General features: G+C 37.3%; 1 protein-coding gene across 19 annotated transcripts in view; it reads left to right on the forward strand.

Moving 5' to 3' along the window:
* Nucleotides 1-27326, forward strand: part of TCF4 (transcription factor 4) — a 355918-nt gene that overhangs the window by 214390 nt on the left and 114202 nt on the right. For 13 of the 19 annotated variants that reach the window (XR_014252068.1, XM_082418477.1, XM_082418464.1 and 10 more), the window contains 2 exons: nt 12038-12167; nt 12655-12704. The exons of 2 other annotated variants lie outside the window; for them this stretch is intronic. Coding sequence is in view for 16 of the 17 variants with exons in the window: in XM_082418477.1 (XP_082274603.1) it covers nt 12038-12167; nt 12655-12704 (180 nt within the window). In the remaining variant the exon portion in view is untranslated. The remainder of the gene's footprint in view (nt 1-12037; nt 12168-12654; nt 12705-27326) is intronic. 4 more of the 19 variants (XM_082418478.1, XM_082418481.1, XM_082418468.1 and 1 more) reach the window with 1 other exon arrangement.

Consider the following 27326-nt stretch of genomic DNA (forward strand, 5'->3'; position numbering starts at 1 on the left):
CCTCTGGCAGCAGTACCAGAGTGTTTGTTTTAAAATATATATGTATATGTATATATAGTAGGTTTTCCCAACTGACTTCTTCGTAAAAGTTTTCTGAGTTATAATAATAATGCATTTAGTTTTCCAGGTAAAATTTAGAATAATTTTTGAATCCTGTGTCCTCCCTCTCCCCACCCAGTTTTCTCTATTGGGCACTTTGTTTGGATTTGCATTAAAGTCCAGTCTAATTTTGAGTTATCAGATGACTTTTATGCGTGTACTTTTCTGTGAAACGTTTGTGTGAAAAGATTAAGAAATTCGGTTCCTTGAAAAATTGTTATACGAGATTATTTTGTTCTTTTAGACGTGTTTGTGCTGCTGAATCCTTTCATGATTTTTGTTAAACTGGCTTGTGAACTAGTTCAGGTAGTGTCATACGCTGAATATCTAAATATATTTATAATGAGGAATTATGAGAAAACATAATAAAATATATACCAGTTCTACATCCTTGGAGAGAAAATGGAATATAGCTGGATACAAATGCTCTATAATTACTATCAGGAAGCTTAAAAATCACAACCCTGTTCTAATTCTGTGAAGTTAGTTGGTTGCTTGCTGTTAAAATATCATTTTCCTCCTGACACTTTCAGGCTGTTTTAAAAGTGGTATGTGTAAATGTTGAGTAAACCGAAAGAATGAACACTGGTTAGTTCACCTCAGAAACATTTTGTGGCACAAGTGAGATTTGAATGGAGTTTTGAAAGAGAGACAGGCTGCTGTTTAAGTGGGGAAGGGGCAGTGTGGCTCAGGGCAGGGCCAGGCAGCCGTATTTTTGAACAGACCTGAAGCTCTGGAACTGGCAGTGTCTAGAGATGAGGAGAGAGGAGAGGGCAGTGGGGAAAAGCCCAGATGCCATGGGACTCTCAGTGTACATAGGCTGAGTTGAGGGGAAGATAGCGATGAGGATATTCTGCATCTCCAGTGCCTGAAGAGTGGCGGCTCACAGTGTGTGGAAGAGGGAAGACAGGCCTGAAAGGTAGATTGGGGCTCGATTAGACATGGGCTGGGGGTCGGGGGATGAGTATTTGCAAGCTCTGAAGGATTTTCTGAACACAGGAGCGCTCTGGGCTTTAGAGAGCTAAATTCTGACAGCAGTATATGAACATTCTGGGTGGGGCTGGGATGAGGAGGAGAGGAAGGTGGAAAGCAGGCATCTATACAATTTCATGACATTTTTACCATGGCAAAATAATTGAGCTTTGAGGATGTGTCCTATCCAAGCACTGTACTTGCATCTTAGAAAAGGAATCGGCAAACGCTGGCCTGGAGCCGATCTGGCCCACAGCCCATTCTTACAAATAAAGTTTTATTGGAACACAGCCTCACCTGTTCATTTACATACTATGCGTGGCTGATTTGGCACCACAACAGCAGAGATGAGTAATTGCGACAGAGACCACATGGTTGGTAAAGACTAAAATATTTACTCCCTGGCCCTTTAAGAATATATTTGCTGGGACTTCCCTGGCGTCCAGTGGTTAAGACTTTGGCTTGCAATGCAGAGGGTGCGGGTTCAATCCCTGGTCGGGGAGCTGGGATCCCACATGCCTCGTGGCCAAAAAACCAAAACATAAAACAGAAGGGATATTGGAACAAATTCAATAAAGACTTTAGAAAAAAAAAGAAGAATATATTTGCTGACCTCTGTCTTAGAACATTGTTCTTAGTAGTTAGTGGTGCCATTCTGGAAAAGTTAACATAATCAGAAGAGTTCAGACAAATTGTGCATGGATAGTCTAAGAAAGATTAGGTCATGTCACTTCCTATGATGAAACATACCAAAACTTTGTCTTGTGTTGAAGCCCAGGTCTTAAGTCATCTCCTTGATTATCTTATTTCTGTCTCTAGTTCTGTCTCCATTTCTGTGGTCATTTCCATTTCCACCAGCTGCATTGAGTACCTACTATCTTCTGATCCTGTCTGACCCATCCTACTATCCGTAGTCAAGAAATTAGAATCCCAGTGCTAAATAACATGTTTAGATTTCCTTGCTGCGTACTCAGGAAGAGTAATTTCTCAGCCAGCTGTTTTAAGTTCTCCCAGCCTGTTTCCTATGTTTGTTCCCCAGAGTAACCGTTCCTTTTAAAACTCTCCACAATCCATTCCTCTTTTCCTCGCCGTGTCTTTGTTCCTCTTCCCGCAGTGTCTTTTCTGCTGGAGGCCTGTGGCATCACTGAATCTGTAGCTCCCAGGTAGTGCCTGCATTACCCGAGCTGTTCCAGATTCTCACTGGAACCTGGCCTCTTAGGGATCAACCATCTGACAATTCGCCATGTTTAGGGAAGTCCAGCCATTTTTTCACCCAAACCAATCACAGATAAAAAAAAATGTAAACCTTCATGCATGTGTTTAGACGAACATACAACTAAATTCTTCATAGACTTTACAAATTCTGCCGCTTCAAATATGTTTTGAAGGACTGAGAGAATAATTAAGGAGCAGCAGAAGTTCTGTGGAAAAGATGTGTTGAGCCCTTTGTGTATTAAGGGTCAAATTTTAGGTTTCTTATGAAGCACTTACAAGGGCGATGGTTCTCTTAAAGAGCAGTCCAGAGGCACAGGAAAAAAGTTGAGGACAGGACTGAATATGCAGGTGTAAGAGTTACACGTTGGGCTTCCCTGGTGGCGCAGTGGTTGAGAGTCTGCCTGCCAATGCAGGGGACATGGGTTCGAGCCCTGGTCCGGGAAGATCCCACATGCCGCGGAGCAACTAGGCCCCTGAGCCACAATTACTGAGCCTGCGCGTCTGGAGCCTGTGCTCCGCAACAAGAGAGGCCACGATAATGAGAGGCCCGCGCACTGCGATGAAGAGTGGCCTCTGCTTGCCACAACTAGAGAAAGCCCTCGCACAGAAACAAAGACCCAACACAGCCATAAATAAATAAATAAACCCAATAGTTAAAAAAAAAAAAAAAGTTATATGTTTACTAGGATAGAGATGGAGAAGTTATCTTCATGACGGGAACCTTTGAAGTCATTCATGTAAGCATATTCACTAGTTAATTAATCGACTACTTAATTATTTAATCCAGTTGACATTTATTGAGGACATACTATGTACCAGGGCCTATTGTACTAGAGGCCAGAAATACAGAGATGATTGAGGCTCATTTTCTGCCCTTGAGGAACCCCCAGACTACAAGGGAGAAATCAGAGGCGTAAATACTTCCTTGTCATTCAACATGTAATGTTGCAGCAGGTGAATTTTTTCAGAGGAAGTGCAAGGAAAAGTCCAGAAGGAGGAGGACTGAAATTGGAGAGGACTGCAGTGAGGGAAGACTGGGGAAAAGAAATAACAAGAAAGAAAAAGCATTTGAGCCTCATTAGAGAAGATAATTGACCACACTATGGAAATCAAGGTTAGAGACAAGAGGTTAAAATTAAGGTTAAAGACAAGAGGCAGTGGAGAAGCAAGGGCAGTGGGCAATCTCAGAAGAACTGAGATTCCAGTTGTTCAAGAGGGCACCCTCGAACACCCTCTCCCTCCTTGTACAAATATGTATGATATGTATGTGTATTGCTTGTATATAATAATATATCATATCCCATCTTAACATAATCATGTTATAGAATATATATTGGATTCATATATAAAATATTTTATATATAATACATATTTTATATATTTTATATATTATATAATTGTATATATACAATTAATTAAGGCTCAGGAAGTGTTAGGAATTTGCTAAGCACTTTAGATTATCTAAGTGAATTCTTACAACAGGTAGTAGTATTATAATACCAACATTTTTCAGACAGGGAGCCTGAAGCCTGCCAAGGTTAGACACACTGTACAAGCTTATGCAGGGGGTAAGTGGCACTCACACCCAGGCCTGCCCTGCATGACTGAGTTTAGAAGCGCCTTTGGGCTAAGTTTAAGAGATCAGATTTGATGTTAAGATGAACTGGAGAGAGAAAGAGATTGACTCCTTTTCATGGTGGGAGTGAGGGCAGGAGGGCCCGAGTGCACAGAACAGAGGCAGGCAGTGTGTGGGGTAGAGGCTAAGCACAGGTTTTGATGTCAAGCCTAACTGGACTCCAGTCCTGGCTCTGCCACTTGCCAGCCACATGGCATTGATGAGGCCACGTTTCCACCCTGAATGTCCCCGTGTGTCCATTGGGGTCCCATCTTCTGCCTTGTTAGTACGTATGTAAAGGAACTGCGGTTGTGCCTGGCTCTTGGAAGACACTCAGTTACGGTAGCTGCTACTACTGTCCCTTTCACCCTCACCACCCCCTCTCATTCCACATTTCCTCCTCCTCCTCCTTATCCTCTTACTACTACTATTATTATTTTTTTCCTTCTTTTCAAAACAACTTTTTAGTGAAGTATAGTTGATTTACAATGTTGTATTCATTTCACGTGTACAGCAAAGTGATTCAGATATATATATATATATGTATATATATATTCTTTTTCAGATTCTTTTCCATTACAGGCTATTACAGGATATTGAATATAGTTCCCTGTGCTGTAGAGTAGGTCCTTGTTGTTTATCTATTTTATATATAGTAGTGTGTATCTGTTAATCACAAACTCCTAATTTTTCCCTCCCCTCTACTACTACTACTGTTATTATTATTATCATTATTATTATTATTAGCAGCAACAGAAGTAGGAATGACTAATGGAATAGATTTATCCTAAAACAACAAAACAAAACCCAGAATAGTTATTTAAGTCCTCAACTTGATCAATAGCAACGGTTCTTCTGCATCGTTTCAATATTTAGTGAGCCGTTGCCATGGCAGATCTCAGTGCGAGGCTCAGTGGGGACTTAAGATATGGATAAGTCTTTGCCTCGTTAACTACCACATAAACTGATTTGGCCTTCATGCCACATATTCCTGAAAGAGAACTTTAGGGGGGAAACTGTTAATGCTCATTGAGCGCAGACCTCTTGAAGCAGGAGGCCATGTGTCGCTTTGGAAGGGTAGTCCGGACTTAATTTCACGATGATTCAAAGATTTCATTATGTATTTGCTGCTTCTCCAGATAACCTCCATTTCCTCATGTCACGCGGTAGGCTGTCATCTTCTGTACAAGTTCAGATACTTATCAGGATACTTTATTTTAGTAAATCTCATACCGTTGGCTCTTCGACTTTATATGAGCACCTGTTTGAGTTGCTGGTTAGTAAGCAGGATGAATGAAATTCTGGCCCCTGTCCTCCAGAAAAAGAGTCTCTACATGAAAATGGGTTTTATAGATTCTTGCTTAGAGGGAAAGGTATTTATAACAACCTTGAACAACCTTGAAGTGGAACCTGTCAATGACATGTGACAGTTCACGCTTCCTTTATTTTACTAAAATAGCAACCTGGCCAAATATACTTTTCAGCACATTTAATATAGCCACATGTTTATATTTATAGGAGAAGTGGTGCTCATTCCCTAGTATGTTAACAGGTCTTATTCAAATTTGTTCTGTTTTTACTTCAGAACAAAATTGCTGAAGAGAAACATTTTAAGGCAAGTAGTGATTATAGCATACTTATCAGGTTATATATTAAATAAACTTCCTGAATTGAGAAGGTGCATAAACTGAAAAGCAGGTAGTTACCTTAAATTCTATATTGTTTATATAAGATTTCTTCAAATCCACTTATGCTGTAGGTTACTCTTTGCTTTTGTGTTTCCTTTTTGCTAAATTTCTACCTTCTCACTAACAAATGCAATCCTCCTTTGAATATATAATAGATGACCTGGGATTCCAGAATGGATTTTCAGAAACCAAGGAAAGACCTCCTCACTTCATTGTATACAATAAATAATGTATTTTTTTTTAATTTGAGAGGTAGTCAAACAGGTGAATGCATAAATCTTGTCAACCCTTGGGCAGTTGTAATTTCCATACCAAAATGCATGAGTTTTTACCTGACTATTACTGTGTTATACATTAAGTATAGTTACCATGGCAACCTTTGCATCACATTATAACATTTAAATATAAGGTGTTGTGTGTCTTCATAGGAAAAGACAATATATTTGAATTTTTGAATGTATGGTGAAATACAATCACTACTAAAATGAATAATTTTGTTCAAGGTCAATTGAATTCTTTAGGAGTTATGCGAATTTCCAACCAAAACTGTGAAGTGCATTTATTTTTTGTGATGTCATGGGGGAAGCAAAGTTTTTTTTTTTAAATTGTACTTGAAAAATACCACATAATGGCCATTCAGTGCCTATACTTGGCCCTGCAAAGGGAAAAACAAAATTGAACTTTATTTGATGTCATTTTTCAGTGGCTAATGTAGTAGTAAGAATTTGAATTTATTTAACAGCACATGATTGATCAAATTCTATCAAATATAATGCATTTCTTATTTTTGCATACCCAGTTGGTTAACTGTGACTAGTTTTGATCTCACGTATAGTTGAATTAACCGTAGCAGTTTGCTCATGCTTGCAAAAGAGCAAAATGAAATGAGCCGTTGATGTAATCCTTGTGGCAGTTCCAGGAAAGTGGCCACTTAAGCTGAAATTATAGAGATTGATTGTTGGCCAGTTTTTTATTAAGCATGGAAGAAAACTAGCCATTTCTTCTTGCCAGTGTAGCTCTAGGCCATGAGGCTGTCACCACTGTTTATGTAGACTGCCATATTTAACTCTTTTTCAGTTCTTTCCTAGTGACTTTTCAAAATTATTATCTCAGTATATACTTTTCATTTGAAGGTGGTGTAAGGGATCTAACTGACATTCACAACTTTTGAGGAATCTTTTAAATAATAATCAGCGGATCATAATATGGGGCCATGAATTGGAGGAAGGAGAGTGTGTGCTGGGCTCCAGCTCTGCTGGACATTGTACATATGTTGTTTCATCTGCTCCTGATAACTCTGTGATAGAGCTTTTCTTATTCCCTTCTTACAGAGGAGGAAAATATGGTTTAGAGCAATTGCATAACCAACTGCCACTCACATTTCTCGTATGCCTCTGAGCTAGAGTTCGACCTTTCTGTCCGACCTCAAAGCTCTCCATCTTACCTTAAAAGGTTTGCATTCAACTTCTGACTTGTTACAATTCGCATTATGCTTTTAAAGTAGAAATGACAGACGTTGACCAAAGTCCTTAAAAGAAAATCGCTGCTAAAGGATAATTTCAATAATTTGCATTTCTCTCCAGTATAACAGCAATCTTTTAAGTCCCTGATTACGAAAGTTATCCTTGCCATCTTATCTTTCTAAGTTTCCCGAGTCCTCTTTTGTTGAAGCATAAGACCAAATCAAAATAAACTATAAAGGTACATTCCTGGACCTTCAGGTATCAGGAATAAAGACTGTCCAGAGACTGACCTTCAGTTTTGAGCTTTGAAGTTCAAAAGCGGACAGGTGGAAATACTGTGTTCTTCATTGCCCGTTGGTGCGAGATATATTCTGGGTTGCAGAGTAAGTGCCAACAGCAGCAAAATTATCACCCCCTCCTGCTACTATAGTAAGTCAGCAATGGCCCTTCTGTGGTCAAAACGGCAAATTCAGCAGCAGCTTTTCGACAGGGATTTGCAAAAACTTCCCCATGGCTGTTAGGAATCTTATTCAGCAGTGTCTTTGAAAACCCAATTCTGTGCAGAATTAACTATGTAAAAATGACCTTGGTTGTGAATTAAGTTTTTTAAACAAATCTAATTTATAATTTTTCTCAATGTATATTTTGCATTTGGCACTGCAGTCTATTAGATCGCTCTACATATATCCCGCATTTGTAAGTTTTAGAGTGGTTCAGAATTTTATTTCCATATTAACAGAAAGCCTTGTAAAATTCCTGGCTATAAAGAGTCAGTTCGCTATACAAAGCCACTATACATTACTTAGGTTTGTGATGAAAGAATGGAATTGCAGCTGTGTGAGTACTAGAATACCCAAACATGAATTAGACTCACAAGCATTTGGCAATAGTTCAGAAAAGGAGCTTAATCTGGTTTCATCTGAGACTGCTTTTCTCTGTTCTCCAACATCCCCCCAAGATGTTGTGTCTGATATCGGATCACAACGTAATGGGAGTGACGCAAAATCAGAGAAAACCCTAAGAAACCAGGGTCACATTTGATTTTCCCCAGAGATTCCCCCACCCCCTGGACTTCTTTTTTTTTTTTTTTTCTCTCCCAGATTCCAACTCTGAAATTCAAGGTCATCCACCTATTAGGTGAATTAATTATAAGCCAAAAAGCAGCATTCATCGTATTCTGATCTCATATCTATAATTAAGGGTAAATATAATCTTCCTTTTTAGAAATGTACCACCCACCCATTACATTTAAAGTGCTGACTGAAATGAAATAATAGTTCAGCGCAAGATGATTTTAGTTTAACAAGAAAAAAGTTGATCATTTAAGCTTGAAGCAGTTAGTTCTATTTTTGATTACCATTCAGTTATAAATCTAATTTGAGAGAGATGCTGCTTTTCTGTTACCCAAGTTTAATTCATGGTTTGCATTCTTGGTTGCATAAGTAAAGTTCAATGGTTGATCAAGGATGTTAAAAAAGCTCTCCACAGAAGCAACAGGGAGCAGGGTTGAGAATGTGTTAGAAAGATAGTCTGAGACCCAGATCTGATGTGAAACAAAACGTTTCATTGAAAGGGCCCCTTACAGAATGGCTGCATTTGGCATTTGAGTGGCTATGTTGGGACTGGGCCTTTGCTGAAGAATTGATTGCAGAGGGTGGACCCCCAAATGTTTAAACCGAGTTGACAAAGTCAGTATATTTTATTCTTTGGTTAGGGTATTTTAAGTCAAAATGGTTGGTCTTTGGAAGAAAATAAGGAGCGAATAAGGGGAAGAGATCGGCGCATCACGTTGCAGGCAGTTAAACAAAATGCTAAACTCTGGCTTTAAGATTTACAGGTTAGCTCTGCGAGATGCCACATCTTGCTTCCAGTGTTTCCTGGCAGACTAAGGCAGCTCTCTCCTGGGACCCAGCATAACCGCAGAGCATGAGCTTGCACAATGTGAAAACCCGAAAACCTTTATAATCCTATTTAAGGCAAAGTTGCCCATTTTGAAAGTAGACTTTAGCTTTTGCACTTAACTTTTACTAAGTATAAATTTGTCTTCAGATACGTATGTATATATGTATATACATATATACGTGTGCATATAAATATGTATATATACATGTAGGTAAATTCGTATATAAATGAATGCCATATCTATTTTGTGCAATATTTAATTTACCTTAGTAAATTGAATGGCATTAACTTTTTAAAATTCATAAACTCAGGTTTTCAGCCAGTGGAAAACATTTTTTTATCTTTCTCATAGCTGAAGAGAGTTAAGTGCGTGATGTAAAGGCCAGACAATAGTAAATGGTCATTGTTCATTTACAAATGTATTCTACAATAGGGACACATATATTTTTATCTTAATTTTCCCTAGGGGGGTGATTAGAGCCTCCTTTAAGTGTGAGGAAATGCTTATTTTGGTATGCTTTAGAAGAATGATTCTATTGTCTGAGTAAAAGAGAAAAAGGAACAAACAGATCTAAAAAGAAAAAAACAGGAATGTGCTTTGTCCAAAAAAAAAAAAAAAAAGAAAGAAAGAAGGATAAGCACGAGCCCCTAAATGTTTGTAAGTGCTATCTGCTCTGAGTCCTGTGTCACTATACATAGTTCATGTCATGTAAGAGTTGGATGCGTGATTTATTTACAACTGGCCCATGAAATGACTTTCTTTAAAATTAACAGCAATAAGGTCAGCCACAGCCAGTTAGCTATCTAGTTATCATTTTATATTTTTCACAGCTCTATTGTGAATGCTGCTCAAACACAGTACAGCAAGCCTGTTTGTTTTTATGTTGACCTATTGAATGCATCTACTTTCTTGGGAGGGAAAACCTTTGCCACCAGGACCAACAAGAATTAAGCAATGGTTAAGCTCATTAAAAAGACAGGCAAGCACTTCGACCTATCCGCTCAGCCCTTTTTGGAATATTTTGTATAATTTTAGAAAAAGAGAATTGCAGAAATAGGGGTAATGTCTAAACTACGGAGTTATCAATAATATCATTTTCAAACTCCTCTTTCCAATGAAATGAAGGCTCATTTGTAGATTTCCCAAACTGTAAAGAGGTTGTGATTTAAATCATTCATGGCTTTATTGATGGAAATTGCAAAGAAAACTTGGACTTAAGTAAACAGACTGTCAGTAAGATTTACCAAGAGCGAAATTTCAGGTTGAGATTCTAAAATTTTTAAATGCCACTCCTAAAGTGATAAAGAAATCATTTGATGTTATACTGTTGGATTCCTGATTTATAGAGCACTATTTTAAAGAGCTCTCTATTTTAGTTTGTCATTGCCTTGCATTTTGTTATCTTTCCTAAATTCGGAAGAGGCAGTAATTGAATATTCGGATGTCAGATTTTTGTCTGGTAAATGATCTGGTTGTATCAGGTATTTGGTAAATATTAAGATATTCGAAATGAGTTGATACTCAAAATGTCCTTCCATCCTAAAATCTCATCCTCGAAGTTTTATTTTAAAGTAATGTTTATTATGTGTCCCTTGGAAAAGTCTTAAACTGGAAGCAGTGAAGGCAAGCTTGTCAGTAGCTGATTAGTCCTTTATATATGACTCATCCAGCCCTCACAAAAACCCCTCGGAATAGAGAGGTTCTCTTTATGATATTTAGCTATATGGCGGTGGAAAGGGGAGGTTTGAATTTTTGATTTTCCAGCTTATGGGTCATATTTGACCAACTGCTTTCACTAGAAGACATGCCACTTTGTTGAGCTATTTAGGAATCAAAAAGACTGTCTTAATTTAAAACAAGGACCCTTTGTTTTAGTTGGTGACTGCCTTGTGAAATTTTTCAGTTCTCAGCGGGTTAACCAGGGAACAGGGGCAGAGTCATAATTGGCCTATTTAGAGTATTTTGCATGTGAATAGTGTGTTAGTGAAGCATCCCTAAGTCTGTTGTGAGTGACATGGTGATTAGAATTTAGATTAGGGAAAACACATTCTGTACTTTATCAAGGACAGTAATTAGTTCAGTCAGTAAAAGTTGATTACAAGTAACGATAAAGTTAGATTTTTAGTACTTAATTTTTAAATTTCTTTATTAAATAGTAAATTTGTTCTTAATATAAATGGTAGTATCTACACTTGTTTTCTTGCATATCAGAATAATTAAAAGAACAATGTGTTCAATGCAGAGTATAATCAGGCGATTTATATATTATGGGTAAGTTTCTGTGTAGCTTTTAGAGACTGTGATATTATTATATAATTTTTCGTATGTCATCATTTTCGAAAGTTCAGTGATTTGTCACGCCATGATAAGTTAGTGATATTTGGGAAAGTTGTCTAGTGTTCAGGTAAATGTTTCGTTTGTGGGGACGTGTTTTAGTTTCTGATAGTCCTCAAGAGGGCATTCTGAAGTCCTTTAATGTGTTCCTGTTAGCTTAGAATGCCTACTATTTCTATAATTTTGGGAGTCAGTTTGAGAATTTGAATTTCCTCCTGGTTCAGTTGGCATTTTCTGTTCTGGGGGTGCTGTGTGAATTCGTGGAGGGTCATGCAGAGAGGCAGACTTCCCAGCTGAAATGAGCATCTACACTCTCCCCCAATGTGAGCAGCAGGGGGAAATGGTGTGCATTCGAAAAATCAGATTCTCCCTGGTTCTTGTTAAGGGAAGGGCATGACTAGTTCCCAGATATAAGCCTATCTCTAGATAAAGAAAATATTAGCCTTGCATAAATGCCCTTTACTTATAAGATGAAAATGTTAGTCGTCTTAAAAGATGAAAATCTCATTTAATGAACATCACTGCCTACCTTCCTCTCCAAAGTAAAGAACTAAAAATTCACAAACTTTGGGATAGCTTCTTAGAGGGCTTTTCTTTCGCTTTCTGTCATGTTGGGTTTTAATTGTTTCAAGCTTAGCAGATGCTGTTTCCTTTATTGCATTGGTTTAAGTACTAACAATCAGTTGGGGAGGGTGGCAAATGTAAAAACTTAACCTTATATGTTTGTTTTTCCTTTTTAACCTTTTAGCAGAGTCTCCTTGGAGGTGACATGGATATGGGCAACCCAGGAACCCTTTCGCCCACCAAACCTGGTTCCCAGTATTATCAGTATTCTAGCAATAACCCCCGAAGGAGGCCTCTTCACAGTAGTGCCCTGGGTAAGGTATTCCTCTGTTTGAATGCCTGAGTTGATTATTAGTAGCTTTTTCTTCTTTTTCTTTCTTTCTTAATATCATCCTCTCAAACTATCCTCACCCCACCCCCCTAAAAAACCATAAAATTATGCTCAACTGTCGGGCTCATGACTCTCCCACCACCCCACCCCAGTAACACGTTGGGTGGGTATGTTAACTTATAGTAGCAGGAGAACTATTTTGGTGTATGCTTATTTCTTGTTTTCTCTTGGCCGCCCATCTAAGGAACCTCTTTGAAAAACCAGAGCATTAAAAAGTTAAATCTCTTCATTTTTATGAAAGAGGCAGGATTTGATTTCTGCCAGAAGAAAAGATGATAGCGGTACCGACATTTTGCTAAAGTCACGATTTGAGAAAATCTGGTCGGATCTAAATGGCTTCGTGGTAGAATCTCTTTTAGTTAGGAGAATGGGCATGCAGGGGGCCTCACAACATCCTCATTTTCTTTCAGAGGTTCAGACAAAGAAAGTTCGAAAAGTTCCTCCAGGTTTGCCATCTTCAGTAAGTACTGCTTGTTTCTGCTTTGTATATTGTTTATTTTGTTCTGCTTTGTATTGATGCCAAGGAGATAGGAGTAAATGAGGTTCCATCCGCCAGAGCGGTGTGTTTATCTAGAATGTGGCCGAGGTGGGAATGCCCTGCACCTCCAGCCACCTGACCCACGTTGGAGTGATTAATTGCATATCCTGGAAGACCGGGTGGGTGTGTTGATACTCAGCTGGTTAAGCTCTGAAGAGAGCCTTGAAAAGGTGCCTGAAGTTCGAGGAGTTTTACCTGCACAGAGCTTTCAGGAGAATGAGTATTAGTTTCACGTGTTGGTTAAATTCTTTGTCGGTATTATGATGATTTATGGATTTGCATGCGAAAGGAGATTTGTGGAGAGGATTTAGGAAAAATTTACATGGGTTTCAGCCCAGAGTGCAGGGAGAATGTCTCTATTTTCTAGAGAGGGGACTGAATAAAGGCTGCAAAGGTAGCTGCATCAGTAGCCATTTGTGTCTGGAATACCAGGTGGCAACTAGAAGAATCCAGCTGGAACCAAAGGCATTCTGGGTCTTTTTAATACCTGGTGCTATAAGCAGGGGTTGCTGCGGTCTCTCCAGTTGCCAACATAGCAAAAGTTGGTTGTAATCATAGTTAAATACATGATATCTTATTTTCAATCCATATATATATATATTTTCAAATTCGAGCTCCTAGATAATTTAATTTTGTTTAGAACTGGTCTGTTTCTAGAAATTTCCCCCTTATGTAGAATAAAAATATGAGTTTCTCTTTTCTTTCCTTGTCTCCTGCTTACTTTCTCCTTTTTTTTGTTCTTCCTTCCTTCCTATGATATATTTATATATATATATATAGTTTTAATTTAATTCTGTGTTCTGTAGGGCACTAGTATTCATTGAAAAGAATGCTAATGAGCCTTATGAGTTCTTGTACTCTAAAATAAAATTAGATTTCTGAAAATAATATTACCAATCAGTGTTCGCATATTAGTTTTATTTCATTTTTAATAAATTAGAAGAATAATAGGTTTTGCAAATGTGCTGAGATTAGATTAACCCAAACACCTGTGTGTTTGACTTGATTTCAGTTCAGTGCATCCAAAAAATTATTAAGCGAATATATCAGAATAAGTCTTATCAGGGAGAAAAAACAAATTTTGTATGCTGATTATCATAGACTCGGTAATGTTGAAGAAGCGTCACAAAATTATCCATAAATATATAAAAATATTGCGTAAATAAAACTGCCAATGGTGTATGAAACAGTCGCTTTGGACTACCAATAAGTCATTTTAAAACATACTGAGTGGTTTATTCTTTGAATTTCTGTGTCGTCTTGAAATTGGCTAATATCCCTGCAGGTTTTTATAAGCATATTTTAAGCTTGAAATTTGTGGTAGATTTAATGTAGATGAAACTTTAGCTTTTAATAGCTTTTATAACAACTTCAAATGATATAGTCCTCACAGCTGTTTACATTTTAAACATGCCTGAACCTAATACGGACAGTATTAAATACAATAAGTGGACCTTTGAATGTTCTAAAATGATAGAATAGCTCTTTGCTATAAAAGCCATGCAAAACTTAAAGCTATAGTACACTGTTTATGCCTCATATTCAAATAAACTTAGTTTATTTTTTCCAGTGCTAAAATTATGCAGAAATTTGCACAGTTTCTAAGGAGTGCTTTGGTGTGGCAGTAGATATTATCTATGCATTTAATCATTGTCAACAGCAATTTCTCATAATTCATTGTAAATCTTTAAGTATTTCTGTAGAGCTAACTGGCCACTATAGAAAATTTCACTGGTATAGTTTTTTCCTTTGCTGTTAAGACAGTTATGTGTTGCTGATACGTTGTCAAATGTTCAGAAGTATAAAAGTATCTTTCCTTTCTTCCCAGTAAATCAGGAATTGGAAATGTAATTTGTATTATTTAATTTTTGGCTTTTGGTGGTCAGCTTAGGGTTTCCTCTCCTTTGAGAATTTATGTTGGCTGAACGTTTTAATTGTCCTTAAGGAAAATTTTGGTATTTTGGTCCATAAGGAACGCTTTTTTGAAAGATAAGGAGGAAAACTCAGTTGAAATGGAAATTTTATCCTTGTTATTCTTTTGTTTGTTTTGTTTTTTGTTTGTTTGTTTTAAGCAAGAAGAAGTTAGTTTGGTCGATTTTAGAATCCAATCTTCTATTTATTGTCATTACTTAAACAAATCTCAGCTCTCTTTTAATAGCAATTTAACTTAGTTTATGTTGCTTTGTTATATGAATTGGATTGCTTATTACTGATAACAAAATCCACATGTCTTATCACTGCACAAAATATATATTTCAATTTGATCTAAAGAGATGATCTGTATTAGATACTGTAACACTTTTGCCCCAGTAGATCTATATTTTTGTATATTTAGACCTCTGCCATGCTTAGTCCTGTTTTTAAGCTCAAATAATTTTTATCCCATAAGAGCTACTTCTAAAACTTACTTCAATATGTATGACTATTTTTATGACAAATAAAAAATTGGGGATAATAAAAGGTTTCTTTTGGAGTGATTATGACTAGATAAAGACATTTATATGTTTTCTTCAATACATATTTACCATGATAAATAGTAATAAATCTGTCACAATCTGTTCTGTCAACTCACTTTTTTTTCTTCTTCTTTTCGAAATGGGCCCTTTCTCTTCCTTAACATAAAGGAAGAAAATTTAAACGGTAACATCTGTAATCAGATATTATTTATGGCACGACTAGGGGGCAGAGACTGGACTTCTCTTGCTGCCATTAGGCTGGATCTTTGCAGGAAATTGGGAGAGTGAGGGGCTGGACTGGCCCTGTTTTTGAAAATAACCGCAGCATCTGTGGGAGAGAGAAAACATAAGCCTGGCCCAACATTGTGCCATGGATCTGGCAGGATCCTTGAATGTGTTTGTACTGTGCACAGCGTCTAGAGACCTCGAGTCACTGTGGAAGCATGACAGTGATAGGGTGGCGGAAGAACCAGCCTGCAGGGTCGCGGTGCACAGGCGCAGTGGAGGGAAGGGAGTCTGTCCCCTTGGAGAGCAGAGGCCTGTAGTTAGGGCTGGGGTGATGTTTTTTTAAAGGAAAGGCTGTGTGAAATTGACAACTATCTAATTGCCCACAGGAGCCCTGCTTAGTACTGGGGAACATTTTTGTGCTCTCTCTTCCCATTTTAGCATGTTACTCTTTTCAGCCACATCTCAATGTCTTATAGCCCTCATCTTTTGATAGGACTTTAACAATACAGCTTTGTTTTTTTTGCTTGTTTTTTTTTGTTTTTTTGTGGATGCGAGGATTTATCTTGCCTATCTAATTTCTTGCATCTGCACGTGAACTTCTTTGTTCGATTTCTACATGTTGTTTTTTCTTTTTGAAACCATACATCATCTTGAACTTAATAGCTTTCAACTTTACTGCTCTGTCCAGCAAATTTCCTATCTTTGTATAGCCTAATTGTCATACGTATTGAATCATGAGTTAGTGCAGAGAAAATTATACCGCGTTAAATCACATTTTTTGACAAAATGTCCATGATTCTTAGAAATTAACATGGAAGCATTAACATCTAGAAAGCAAAAAAAGAATTTTTTTTAATGTGGTGCCGTTTAAAAATATTTCTTCCAAACACACAGAAAAAACACAGAAACAAAAGACATTGTCTTTCAGAAACTTTAGTGTGCCCACCAATATGTAAACACATAAAATCTTCATCTTCTTATAGTTTGGAATGTTTCAAAATGATATACATTTAACCAGAAACTATTAACAACTACAACCATTCTACTTCAAACATTGGTGGAATTTGTCTCCACTTCTAATTCAATTTTGAAACTTCAGTGACAGTCTCACTAAGATCCCCAGTTAGAATCCCTGAAACTTCAGAATTCTCTGGAAATATGAAGTTTTATCTTTAGAAATAGTCTATGACTTTTCTTATTACAGGCTATCTTTTTTTCAAACTGCACTTTTTAAGAAAGTCTATGTTAAATTGCAGTTGTTTTTTGGTTTGATTTTTGCCTTTAAATTCAGGAAGATCTAACAAGCTTTGTGTTAGGTGGTCAGAGATAATTTTGAACACATGAATTTTAAGGAAAACAATCTCAACTATCTTAAAGAATCTAAAATAAGATTTGGACCCTCCAAGAAAATTTGAGATATGAGTTAATCATTAGGTAGACTCGAAAAATAAAAACTCAATGTGTATGAGATACTGGGTTAACCAGTTTTTTAAGGAAAGAATTTTTAAATAAAATAAAATCTTGAAGTCTGGATGAGACATTTCTTCACGGAAGAGATTTTTAGGAATATCAGGCAAAGTTGGATAATGCTGACAGCATTAACTGTTCTCTGTGTTTTCCATTATATAAAAACCTTCATATTTGAAGGTTACAAACATGATGTTGAGGTTATACCCTCAGCTATTTTTAGAAAAAAAGGTTTTTGTCTCAAATGCTTGAAGAAATCACAAACAATTTAAAAGAGAAGTTGGTAATTGTTTTTTTTTTTTAATCTTATTAGAAGCCCAGAAATTTTATATGATTGAAAAACTCAGTACTTAAAATACCTAATTTCCCCCATCACTTTTGAAATTGATCTTAAGGAAATCATAATGATGCTTTTTCATGAGAACAAAATTTTAACTTGAGTGATAATACAACTTTTGCTAAAATAAAATTTATGTCGATTCTAAAGTGAAGTAGGTGTCAGCCACCTGGGCTCCATCCTGTGTAGAAAAGTCTAGAAGAAGCCAATTGTGAGATAAGCTATAAAAGGAGGGGGCCTCTTCAAAGTTCATTCCTAGAGAAGTAGATACTTTGTGAAAAAGTTTAACTGTAGGTGTTTACATTAAAATGTTAGGAAAGCTCACAATAGTTAACTTTAAACATAGTGTGCCCATTTTCTAATGAGTGATATTGAAATATGAAGTGTGGATATTAAAATTATGCTTGTCATGAAAATGTATAGGCAGAAAGAAGGTGAAGGATAATGCAATTAAATCATCCCAAATAGGGCAAAAGAATTATTCACAGAATTCACACGGAATATGTAACATGACATTGGGGAAAACCTTGAAAGTCGAGAAAATATTCATCACAAAGAAAGTGTTTATTTTTTTTGTTCAGTTAATACTGAAGTCACTAAACCAAAGGCTTCAGAAGTTTAGCATGTACATTAACCAATCTTTTCCTGTTCACTGCAGTTATAGGTTACAGAAGTTAAGGTGTTTTTTTTAAATTGCTGGTTATAGGAGAATCTCTATATTTAAGTTTTCATTGGGGGTTCTTATTCCATTAAAAATATTTCAAAAAGCATATAAAATTCATACAAATATAAACACCTAATCCATTAGGCATTCAAATCTCTGAGGAGTTTTCTAAAAGATTTCTATATTTTGTGTTCCAAATTTTGGAATAATGAGGGTTCTCTTCTACTATCCTCCCTGTCTTGAAATCCAATTCTGCTCCCCTTAAAAAGGTGTCTTCTGGTGTGTGTATATTTTAAATATAAAGTGAGAAGAAACATAAGGGACAAGAAAAACTCTTCAGTTAACTGTGGGTGAAAGGTTTGTGTATTTCTGAGCTCTGCTGGGATTATATTTACAAATGAAAAGGATGTATGCCTGAAACACTCCAACAAGACACGACCACCTAGCTCTTTCCACAATGGAGACGCCTTCTCAGCCAGCTTTGTCTGATTATTCTACTAAGCAAGCTCTTCTAAGGTGGTACAAATGATGTGTCTCCCCTCCCACCCCCATGTGTTCTTTTATTTTTAACCAAGGTTTCAATATTTCACCCTCTAAGATTTCTGTTGAAATTTCGGAACAATAGCATTTAGTGTAAAACTGGACTCATTTGTTGAGAAAGGAGAAATACATTTCAGGGAACTGTTATTTTGAACCTTATTTTCTCACTTTTACTGAAGAGTACATTTTGGTGTGAAGTTTTGGGCTCCATCTGAGTGGCTTAATTGTTAAGAAACTAAGAAGCTGCTATAAGGCTGCTTTACCTAGAGAGAGAATTATGACAGGCTTGTGAGTGTTTTGAAATTATAAAAACTTGTTCTGCAGCGTCTGGCTTAACTGTGCATTTATTTTGTATTTGTGGAATGATAGAGATGCTTGGCTTGATATTCGGTTGAATATCATTTTAAACTTTTAATATTTCATCGATTGAAACAGATCTTATTTTCTAACATTGGGAAATTTTCTCATTTTTTTCCCCGATCACTGACAACTCTGCTTTTTCAAGGTGTGCCTTCTTGCTTCCAAGCAATTCTGAATTTTTTGTTTGAAAGTCATGAATCAAAGTCAGATAGAACTTCAAGGACTTTAAATAAGATGCTCTCAGAATGAACACGTAGCAATAATCCTGAAGGCATGAAGAGTTTCTTCAAAAATAGCAAAGTTTTATTTTCTTAAGGCAGGTTAGATTCTATCAGGCTGTTGACAGACACTTGCTGTGTTGTTTTATTTTAATAAATTGCACTGAATTCTTAAACTGAACATAAAGTTGCATTTCAAAGCAATAACGTGAAATTCTCAGCCTTGATCTCAACTGTCCCAGTGTATGTGTGTATACGCGAACATGCTCATTTTAAAAGGAATGAGAGCTTTTCTAAAACTCGGTGCAAAGTTTGTAATTTTAAATACTCCAGTATTTTATCTCAGAACAGCAGCATGTGAATGATTCCGATTTTTTTTTTTTTTTTTTTTTTAGTTACAGCTGTTGCATAGGTGCAGAGCTATTTGAGGAGTTTCCTGCTTTGCTAGAGCTTATACTCCCTCTTCAGAGAAATGAAGGTAGTGCAGAAGATTCTGCATTTTGGAAAATTTCAGGGCTGGAAATAAAGATGCTTTAAGTTTCAAGGAGAAGCATCGATTTGAATTCCGAGAGAATGTGCAAATTCGATTTTGAACAGAACCTTTTAAGGATTCCATTTCCGTGCATCAGGGGCACCCACTATTGTCTTTCTAGTCTAATTTTGTCATCTGAGGAATTCATCATCAGTATCCTGCTAGGCTTGAAACTTGATCCATAAGCATTTACTTCTAGAGTAATCAGAGGAGGATCTGTGTGTGGATTACATTTCACTCAATTTATTTTGAGTGTTCAGTGCAACAGAAGAATAGGAACTTTGTTTATGCAGCCCCCTTCGTAGCCAAGTGTAAAGAAAATTTTTTGGTGTGTTGCCCTCTGTCAATTGTTTTCAGCCATGGTGATGAAAAAGCGTTTCCTTTGTGAAACATGGACTCATATTAGAAAGACTTACGTTTTCTCAGAAAAATTACCCTTGTGGTACCTGCCTTACATGCACGTACAAAACCTGTCACTGTCACCACTTGCTGTTCCCGTCTAGGGATTTTAGAAAAATGCCGTTTTGGAACAATTATTTTGATATCATCTGAGACAGAGTTTCTAACTCTCTCCCGCGGCCTCCTCCCTGCCAGCCCATATCATTCTAAATATGCCTCCTGGATTATACTTATAATAATATTGTAATGGCTTTCATTCTACCAATTGGCACAGTTTATCATTGTGTCATTAGCTGCTGTGAGAAGGCAGTTAGTTTCAAGTAGGTGGCTGATTCTTAGCGGTAATGTTTTCGAGTAACCCTGTTTGGGGAATTTGGCTGTTTCACAGGTGCTTAGGTGTATAAGCCCAGGGTACAATAATATTTTCTGGCTTGCTCATTATGAAACGAATTTGAAGTACAAAATAATTCAATAATAAGTGGAGTATAAAAATTGGGGCTTTATGGTAAGAAAGTCTAATAGCTTGAGATGTTAGCAGAGGAGATAAAAATAAAATTTGTCTAAGGATGCAGCAGTGCTTAATTCATGTCTCATTTCTCCTGGAACTGAGATTTTAAAAGAGTATTCATGGCCTGGTGATGAAGACTTGTTGAATCAGTTTGAATGTTTTCAACCATGAAGCTAAATAGGAAAATAAGCCTATTTCTGTAACTGTTGTAGTATTTGAAAGTATTGTTATGTAATAAAAAGGTACACGTTCTGCCACTTATGTCATGCTTAATAGTAAGGCATATGCTTCGTGAGTGAAATTTCAGTACCAAAACCTATGGGTTCCTCATAGAGTACCTTTATGTGAATTTTATTTTTCAATGTATGCAAGATGTTGCCACATATAATCTGTAGCTTAGTCGATAGTGCTAGGCAGAAGAAGACAGAATTAAGCATATTTATTATGGGCAGATATAGTTGGAATTACAAAATTCAAACCCCAATAAGTAATTATTTTACAAACAATGCTATTTTGTTTTCCCTTTCATAAATTACATCAACAATCTAGCTGTTAAGCGGAACCTTATAATAAACTGGAAACACCCAGGTGGAAGGGGGAAAAAGCATTTTTAGAAGTTTTCTTTCATTCATTCATTCATTCATTCATTCACTTCTTTCTTCATTTATACTTATTCAAAGCATATTTTTCAACTAAACTAAAAGCCAGACATGCCATGTATCATTGAACAATTCAACGTAGCGTCACGCACATCCCAATTTGGGGAATGGCCTTAGCATTTTAAAGAGCAGGTCTGGCCTTTGGAGAAAGTTGTACATTCAAAAAAATAAAATCACACCCAGTGTAACACGGGGATGTTTTGTCCTTTAGGTTTCTTATGGAGATGCTGAATCCCCCTACTCACTTGTAACCGCCTTGAAGAGAGTAAAGGTCTTTCTTGTTTTATATACATCTTTTTTTTGTCCCATAGAAACTCAACTCACTGCCTTCTGCATATTACTTCAAAATATATTTCCAGTGAATGAATATAGTAATAAAAGTGGTAGAGTAGGGTGCAGATAACACCACTAGAAATAAAGAGATCTTCCTAATTTAGTGTCTAATATCCTCTACTTACTCACTCAGTGGCCTTGGTTAGGTCACAAACCTATTTTGTGGTCTATAAAATAGATAGAAATAGTGCCTGCTTAGTGAGCTCATGTTAGTGTACTAACAGACCCTTAACATAGTGCTTATTCTGCATCACACACTGAGCACTTTGCATCTATTCAGTCATTTATTCCTACACCGTCCAATTGAGATGGGTACTACTGTTTATTCACGCATAAAAGAATGGAGACACAGAGAGGTGAAGAAACATGCCCGAGGTGACACAGCTAGTAAGTGGCAGAGCTGGGATAGTGACCTCGGCAGTCTGCCTTCAAGGTTTTCTGTGTCCTTAACCATGAGGCTGTAGCTATTTGGGACACTTTGTAGACCAGAAGCTCTCGACAACCTGGCTGATGCTCATTTAGCAAGTATTTGATTATATGGAATAAATTAAATATTCAGAAATTTCGTCTCACTGTAGAATGACCCTCAATACCTCTAAGTCACTGGTTAGAATGCACAACTTTGGCCCAGGCAGATCCCTTAGAAAATCCAGACATTCCAGAACAGCATTTCTGTAATAGAAACAGTATCATCTAGTGGTTAAGAGCATGGAATCTGATCACTTGGGTTTTTAGTTGGCTATGCCACTTACTAGCTACCTGGCTCTGGGCATATGATGTAATTATCCTTGACTACTTCCCTGAAAAATGGGGAAAATATACATACCTCCTAAGGATACTGTGATAAATAAATTACAAAAAATATATATAATGTGCTTAGCATAGCCTTGAGGCATTGTAGGTATCTAGAAATTAACAGCTAATGATAATTGTGATAAGCACTGGCAACGGTAACAGAGTAACCACTAGAGAAAAACATGCAGCTTGTTAGCAACAGAGCAGAAACTTACACCAGGGTCTCAAGTGCATACAGAAAAATTCTACCTAAGGGAGGCCACTTGCTTTTTCTGAACTTAAGAAATATCGTGAGCACTTTCTGTATCTCTTTGTACTTACAGTAGTATCTCCATCCGTCCAAGACACCTAGTCAGCCTTTTTAATCATCCGACTTCATCGCTCAGCCAAGTTTGTGTTGGAAGGGCGTACCCCATCTTTTTTCTTTTGGAAGAGGACATCAGGCCAAGATGACGGAGTCCTCATAATTTGATTCTCTCTGCCAATCATTTGTTTATGCCTAAATCAGCCCTGCCTCTAAGTGATAAGGAGATACATGCTTCTTATTTCGTGTTCTATCAGCGTCATCCTGTAAGTGGCCAGAAGCGGGGCTCCCGAGTGATGTGCGGGTCTACCTTTGTAGGGCTGGGTCTGGTACCCATGAAAAGAGACGGTTAGGCCTGGGGTTTTGACTTCATCTGACAAGACGAAGATGCCTTGACTAGGTGGGGTGCGTGTGGCAGTTTGTTTCTCTTCTAAAGTAAAACAGAGTTCGATTTGTTTAGGACTGTTTAGGTCCATTTCTAACATTAAACAGGGTTATTTAAGCAGACGTTTTCAGGGAAAGTCAAAGAATTGGGGGATTCTGGCCTTTGCTGCCTAGTAATGTGTTTTTTCTCAATGCCATTGCTGAATTCATTAGGGGAAAAAAAGTATTTTTGCTTGTCAGCTGTGGGAAACCTAAAACAATTTTTGCAAGGGCTGATTCATGAATTCTTGCATTTAAAGGGGAAAAAAAAAAAAAACATCTGCCAAAGGGGGTGGAGGAGAGAGAGCATGACCGATACGTTTCACAACAAATATCTCTTCCCAGCCGATTTCAGTGTACAGCAAAACCAGACCCCGCGTGAAGTTCCTCAGGAAAGGTCCCTTTTGGCTGGACCTCTTCCTCCAAGAGTCGCCCCTCATTTGTAGTCGTTGCCACCTTGTGGATTACAAAGGATATTGGTTTTCATCAAACTTCCATTTCCATTTGGCTTTTTATGGCAAGTGCCCTTTGGCAATGGGTTGCCAAGTTCCTCACCAAGAGGATCCTGGGTTATTCAGCAACACCTCACTTTTCTCCCCACAGTTCATTTATGATTCTGATGAGTGTTTTTTCAGGAAACACACATTTCACTTTTTGACCTAGGAGCGTCTGTTAGAATTTTTTTTTTTTAATACTACTTTGGCATTCTGGAAGTGTTAATGTCTTTCATATCTGTTTAATGCTATTTAGGGATATTTATGATCACCTCTTGGTTACTCAGGGTAAAGTGTGTCGCAATTTTTTTTAAACAGACAGGAAAGCATTCACATGAGGAAACAGATTGCTTTAAACATGTGCTTCCTGTGACAGTAAAAAGAACAAATTAGATTTAACACTGTGTAATGAATGCATAAATGTGTACATTGAAGCTTTTGAAAGCTTTATGTTCAGTTCTGGTCACAACCAAAATTGAGTCACCTGTAAAAATTAAAGATAGCTCGGTTCCTCTCAGATTCCTGAAGTGCCCAGGCATCAAGTCTCCTCACCTGAGGCTGCCTCATTGGAATCCTAAAAAACATGATACGTTAAGGCTGGAGAGAATGAGCACATTCCAGACACATTCAGGGGTTAAACCAGGTTAAAGTCAGATTCTGTGTATTTAGCAAAGAGAGCAGTGTTTGGGGGAGAGAAAGGGGGAGGATTTTATTACCATCTTCCTCCCTCCCTGAGAATCGGTGGGGAAAAAACTATTCTTCTGTATCCCACATCGACCTCTTTCTTTCATGAAAGAAAAATAAGAAAATCTGATGTTTACTTACTAGCCCCTACTAAGATTTAATTACGTAAGAAAAGGACTCCTTTCCTTACATAATTCAGTTTGCGCTGCTGAATGCTGGCTGGCAGGGAGTGCAGAGAATCTGAGTTAATATTTCCAGTTAGACACAAGTGTTAAATTGGAGGGCAGGAATCCTCTCCCCGGAAGAGGCTCTCCTCGCCGTTTCTGCCTGAGCCCCGTGGATGGTGCGTTTCCTTCCCCGGCGCTTTCAAAGCTGAGGATTTGTGGCAGGCTCACCATCTCTCTGGCCAAGGAAGGCCGGGACCGAGTCCCTCAGGGGAGGGCACATAGTTTGGGGACATCTGACTCTCTGCTAGCTCATACTGAGGTACTAATATCAAAACAGACTGCTTGTCGCTGCACGGTGGGGCAGTGCTTTTTTTGGCTGCCGTAGTTGAAATGAAATGGGCAAGCTGTAGCCCGCTTGGCATCAGAAGGGGCGAAGGGAAGCTGGGAGATCAGAGTCAGACTGTGAATAAAAGTAACAACCAATGGTTAACTTCCTTTTTGTGTGTCACTTGGCAGCGATGCGACTGATGGCGATTTTTTTTTTTTCTAACGTGGGTGAGAGTTCAGTGCCCTAGGAAGAGCCGTAGACACTGCTATTGTGCTTCCTCATACAGTTGACTTGCGTTGATTTCTTGAGGCCACTACAGCTGTTCCCAGAGCCAGCTCCAGGAGCTGTATACATGGCCCGTCGGACTTCGAATGAAAAAGGTAATCAGATCAGAGGTGATGCGCACAAAATCTCACTGCTGATCACTAGGAAATCACTGGGAAATCAGATTCTCGCAGAAGGCAGTGGTGCCAAAGGATAAGATATGCACTTCAGTGGATATTCCCCAGTATGCAGACATCCAAAGATCTTTTTAAATGACACGACTCCACATCCCTCATCTGCCATCAAAGAGTCAAATCCGTTTTGGGCTGTCTGGAAAACGCAGGGCTAAAATAGACAGATTGAATTCAGATGGAATTACCTTCTGCTTTTTGGGGAGGTTGTGGCTCTTGGGTTAGTGGCATTATTTTCTTTGAAGGATTCATTCGGAAGAGAGTTGGGGAGAATTTCTCAAGATTTTCCTCCCATTTCTCTGTTTGCAAAGAGCTGTTCCCCAAAGGCAAAAAGAGCGAGTTGCCATCTTGAGGAGTGAATTGTGTGTTTAGTGAGCACCAAATGGTCTCAGAGTTACCCTGGAATTTTCAATATATCTAGTCGCTTTCATATACTATTTATTCCCCTAACCATTTGTACAAGATATCAGTAAGATGACCAACTTTTGACAACCCTAAAAGCAGGGAAGGATGCTTAGAAATAGAATACCATTTGTCTGGCAATTAGAGTGTATCTCTTAAGAGTTCGAGAGAATTCTGATTAACCTTTCTGTTCCCACATTCTCACATAAAATTAGCACACCTTTTAAATTATTATCTAGTATTTAAACAAACATTTTTTTGAGTCTTCTTAATGCAACAGGTTCTGGAGACACTAAAAGTGTGTTATAGGTTTCTAAAAAACTTCATTTTTCTTACATTTTAAATGTTCTGTTTGTGCAAAATTTCGAGAATCACCATAAGGGCTTCTTTGCATTTTTAATTTAGTAACTAACATATGAATAAATTTGCATATTAATTAGTTGCAGATTAAATCATGCATACATAATTGCCTCCTTACTGTGTTTAATGTTTGTCAAAATCTCCAGCCTGGTTTGATGGATGTCATATGAAAGATTACAATTTGATGTACCCTTGGAAGTATTTACACCAATAATGCAAGATTCTTAATAGCAGAATTCTCTAGTTATATACAGTTACTAATAAACATGTAAGATAGGTACATGTCCCTTTGACTAAAATTTTTTTCTTTGCACCAAATCATTTACTATTCATAATCATTAATGCATCTCCTAATTATACAGCATATGTCTGTTAACCCTTTCATTGCCCGTCTTCAAGGGGTAGCTTCTTTTCTTTCCTTGTCCCCTAAAGAAAGCAAATTATTTCATAGGATTCTGAAATAACCACATTGCCTTTAACCTATTTCTCCTTTGCCATTTCCTGAGGATTATATAATCACCTTGTATTTTACAGTTTAAGATCAAGATATGACCCATGTGCCCACAATTAGTAGCTGATGGGCTCCCGCCTACCTCTCTTTTACCAATGCTGAAAGGAATTCAGATATTTCAGACACCTTCAATTAAATGATTTAAAAAAATATAAATGTATATAGATATACACACACTCTATTTAGGAGGGTACTTGTAGGATAAGTGAAATTATTTAACTTAAATTTTATTCTATTTTGAATACTGTAATGCATTTAATGTATTATCATCAGATATAGGATGGATATGTTTTCGTTTTTGTGTTTTTGTGCTAGGACTGAGACCTCTGCAGTAGAAACTGACTAAAGAATGGATGCTTTTGATTCGACATAGTTAAAAAAAATATGTATGCCAATAAGTGTTCTTTTTAATTAATTCCTCAGGTATTCAATTTTTTTAAGTTTCATTTTACTCATGAAAAGAGTAGACCAACTGGCTTTTTTTTTTTTTTTTTTTTTGCTATTTTGATGTCTAAGCTGCTTATCACACTGTATTACCCTGCATTAATGAGTATTCCTACTGTGCAAAATTCTATCAAAAATGATGGTGTGAATGTCATTTTTAATTGGAAGTTTATACAGTCAAATTTATAGTACACAATAAAAAATATGTACGTAGTTCTGCTCCAAGCCTTTTTTAGGCTATTGATCTTTTTGGTTTAAGTATACATTTTTATCAATCTGACTTTAAATTTAGTGTGAGAATCTGGACAAATATTACTAAGTTTGTGTTACTACCATTGTTGGGAGAAGAGGGAAACTAAGGCACCAGACAGTAATAATGCCTTTTAATTATAAGAGGAACAAATACAGGAATTACCAAGAATCTATTATCATGGATGCATTTTAAACATGAAAACTTGCTGACCAATTTTATACGT

This window comes from Balaenoptera physalus (genome assembly GCF_965194825.1).
Source record: "Balaenoptera physalus genome assembly, chromosome: 12".
Lineage (NCBI taxonomy): Eukaryota > Metazoa > Chordata > Mammalia > Artiodactyla > Balaenopteridae > Balaenoptera > Balaenoptera physalus.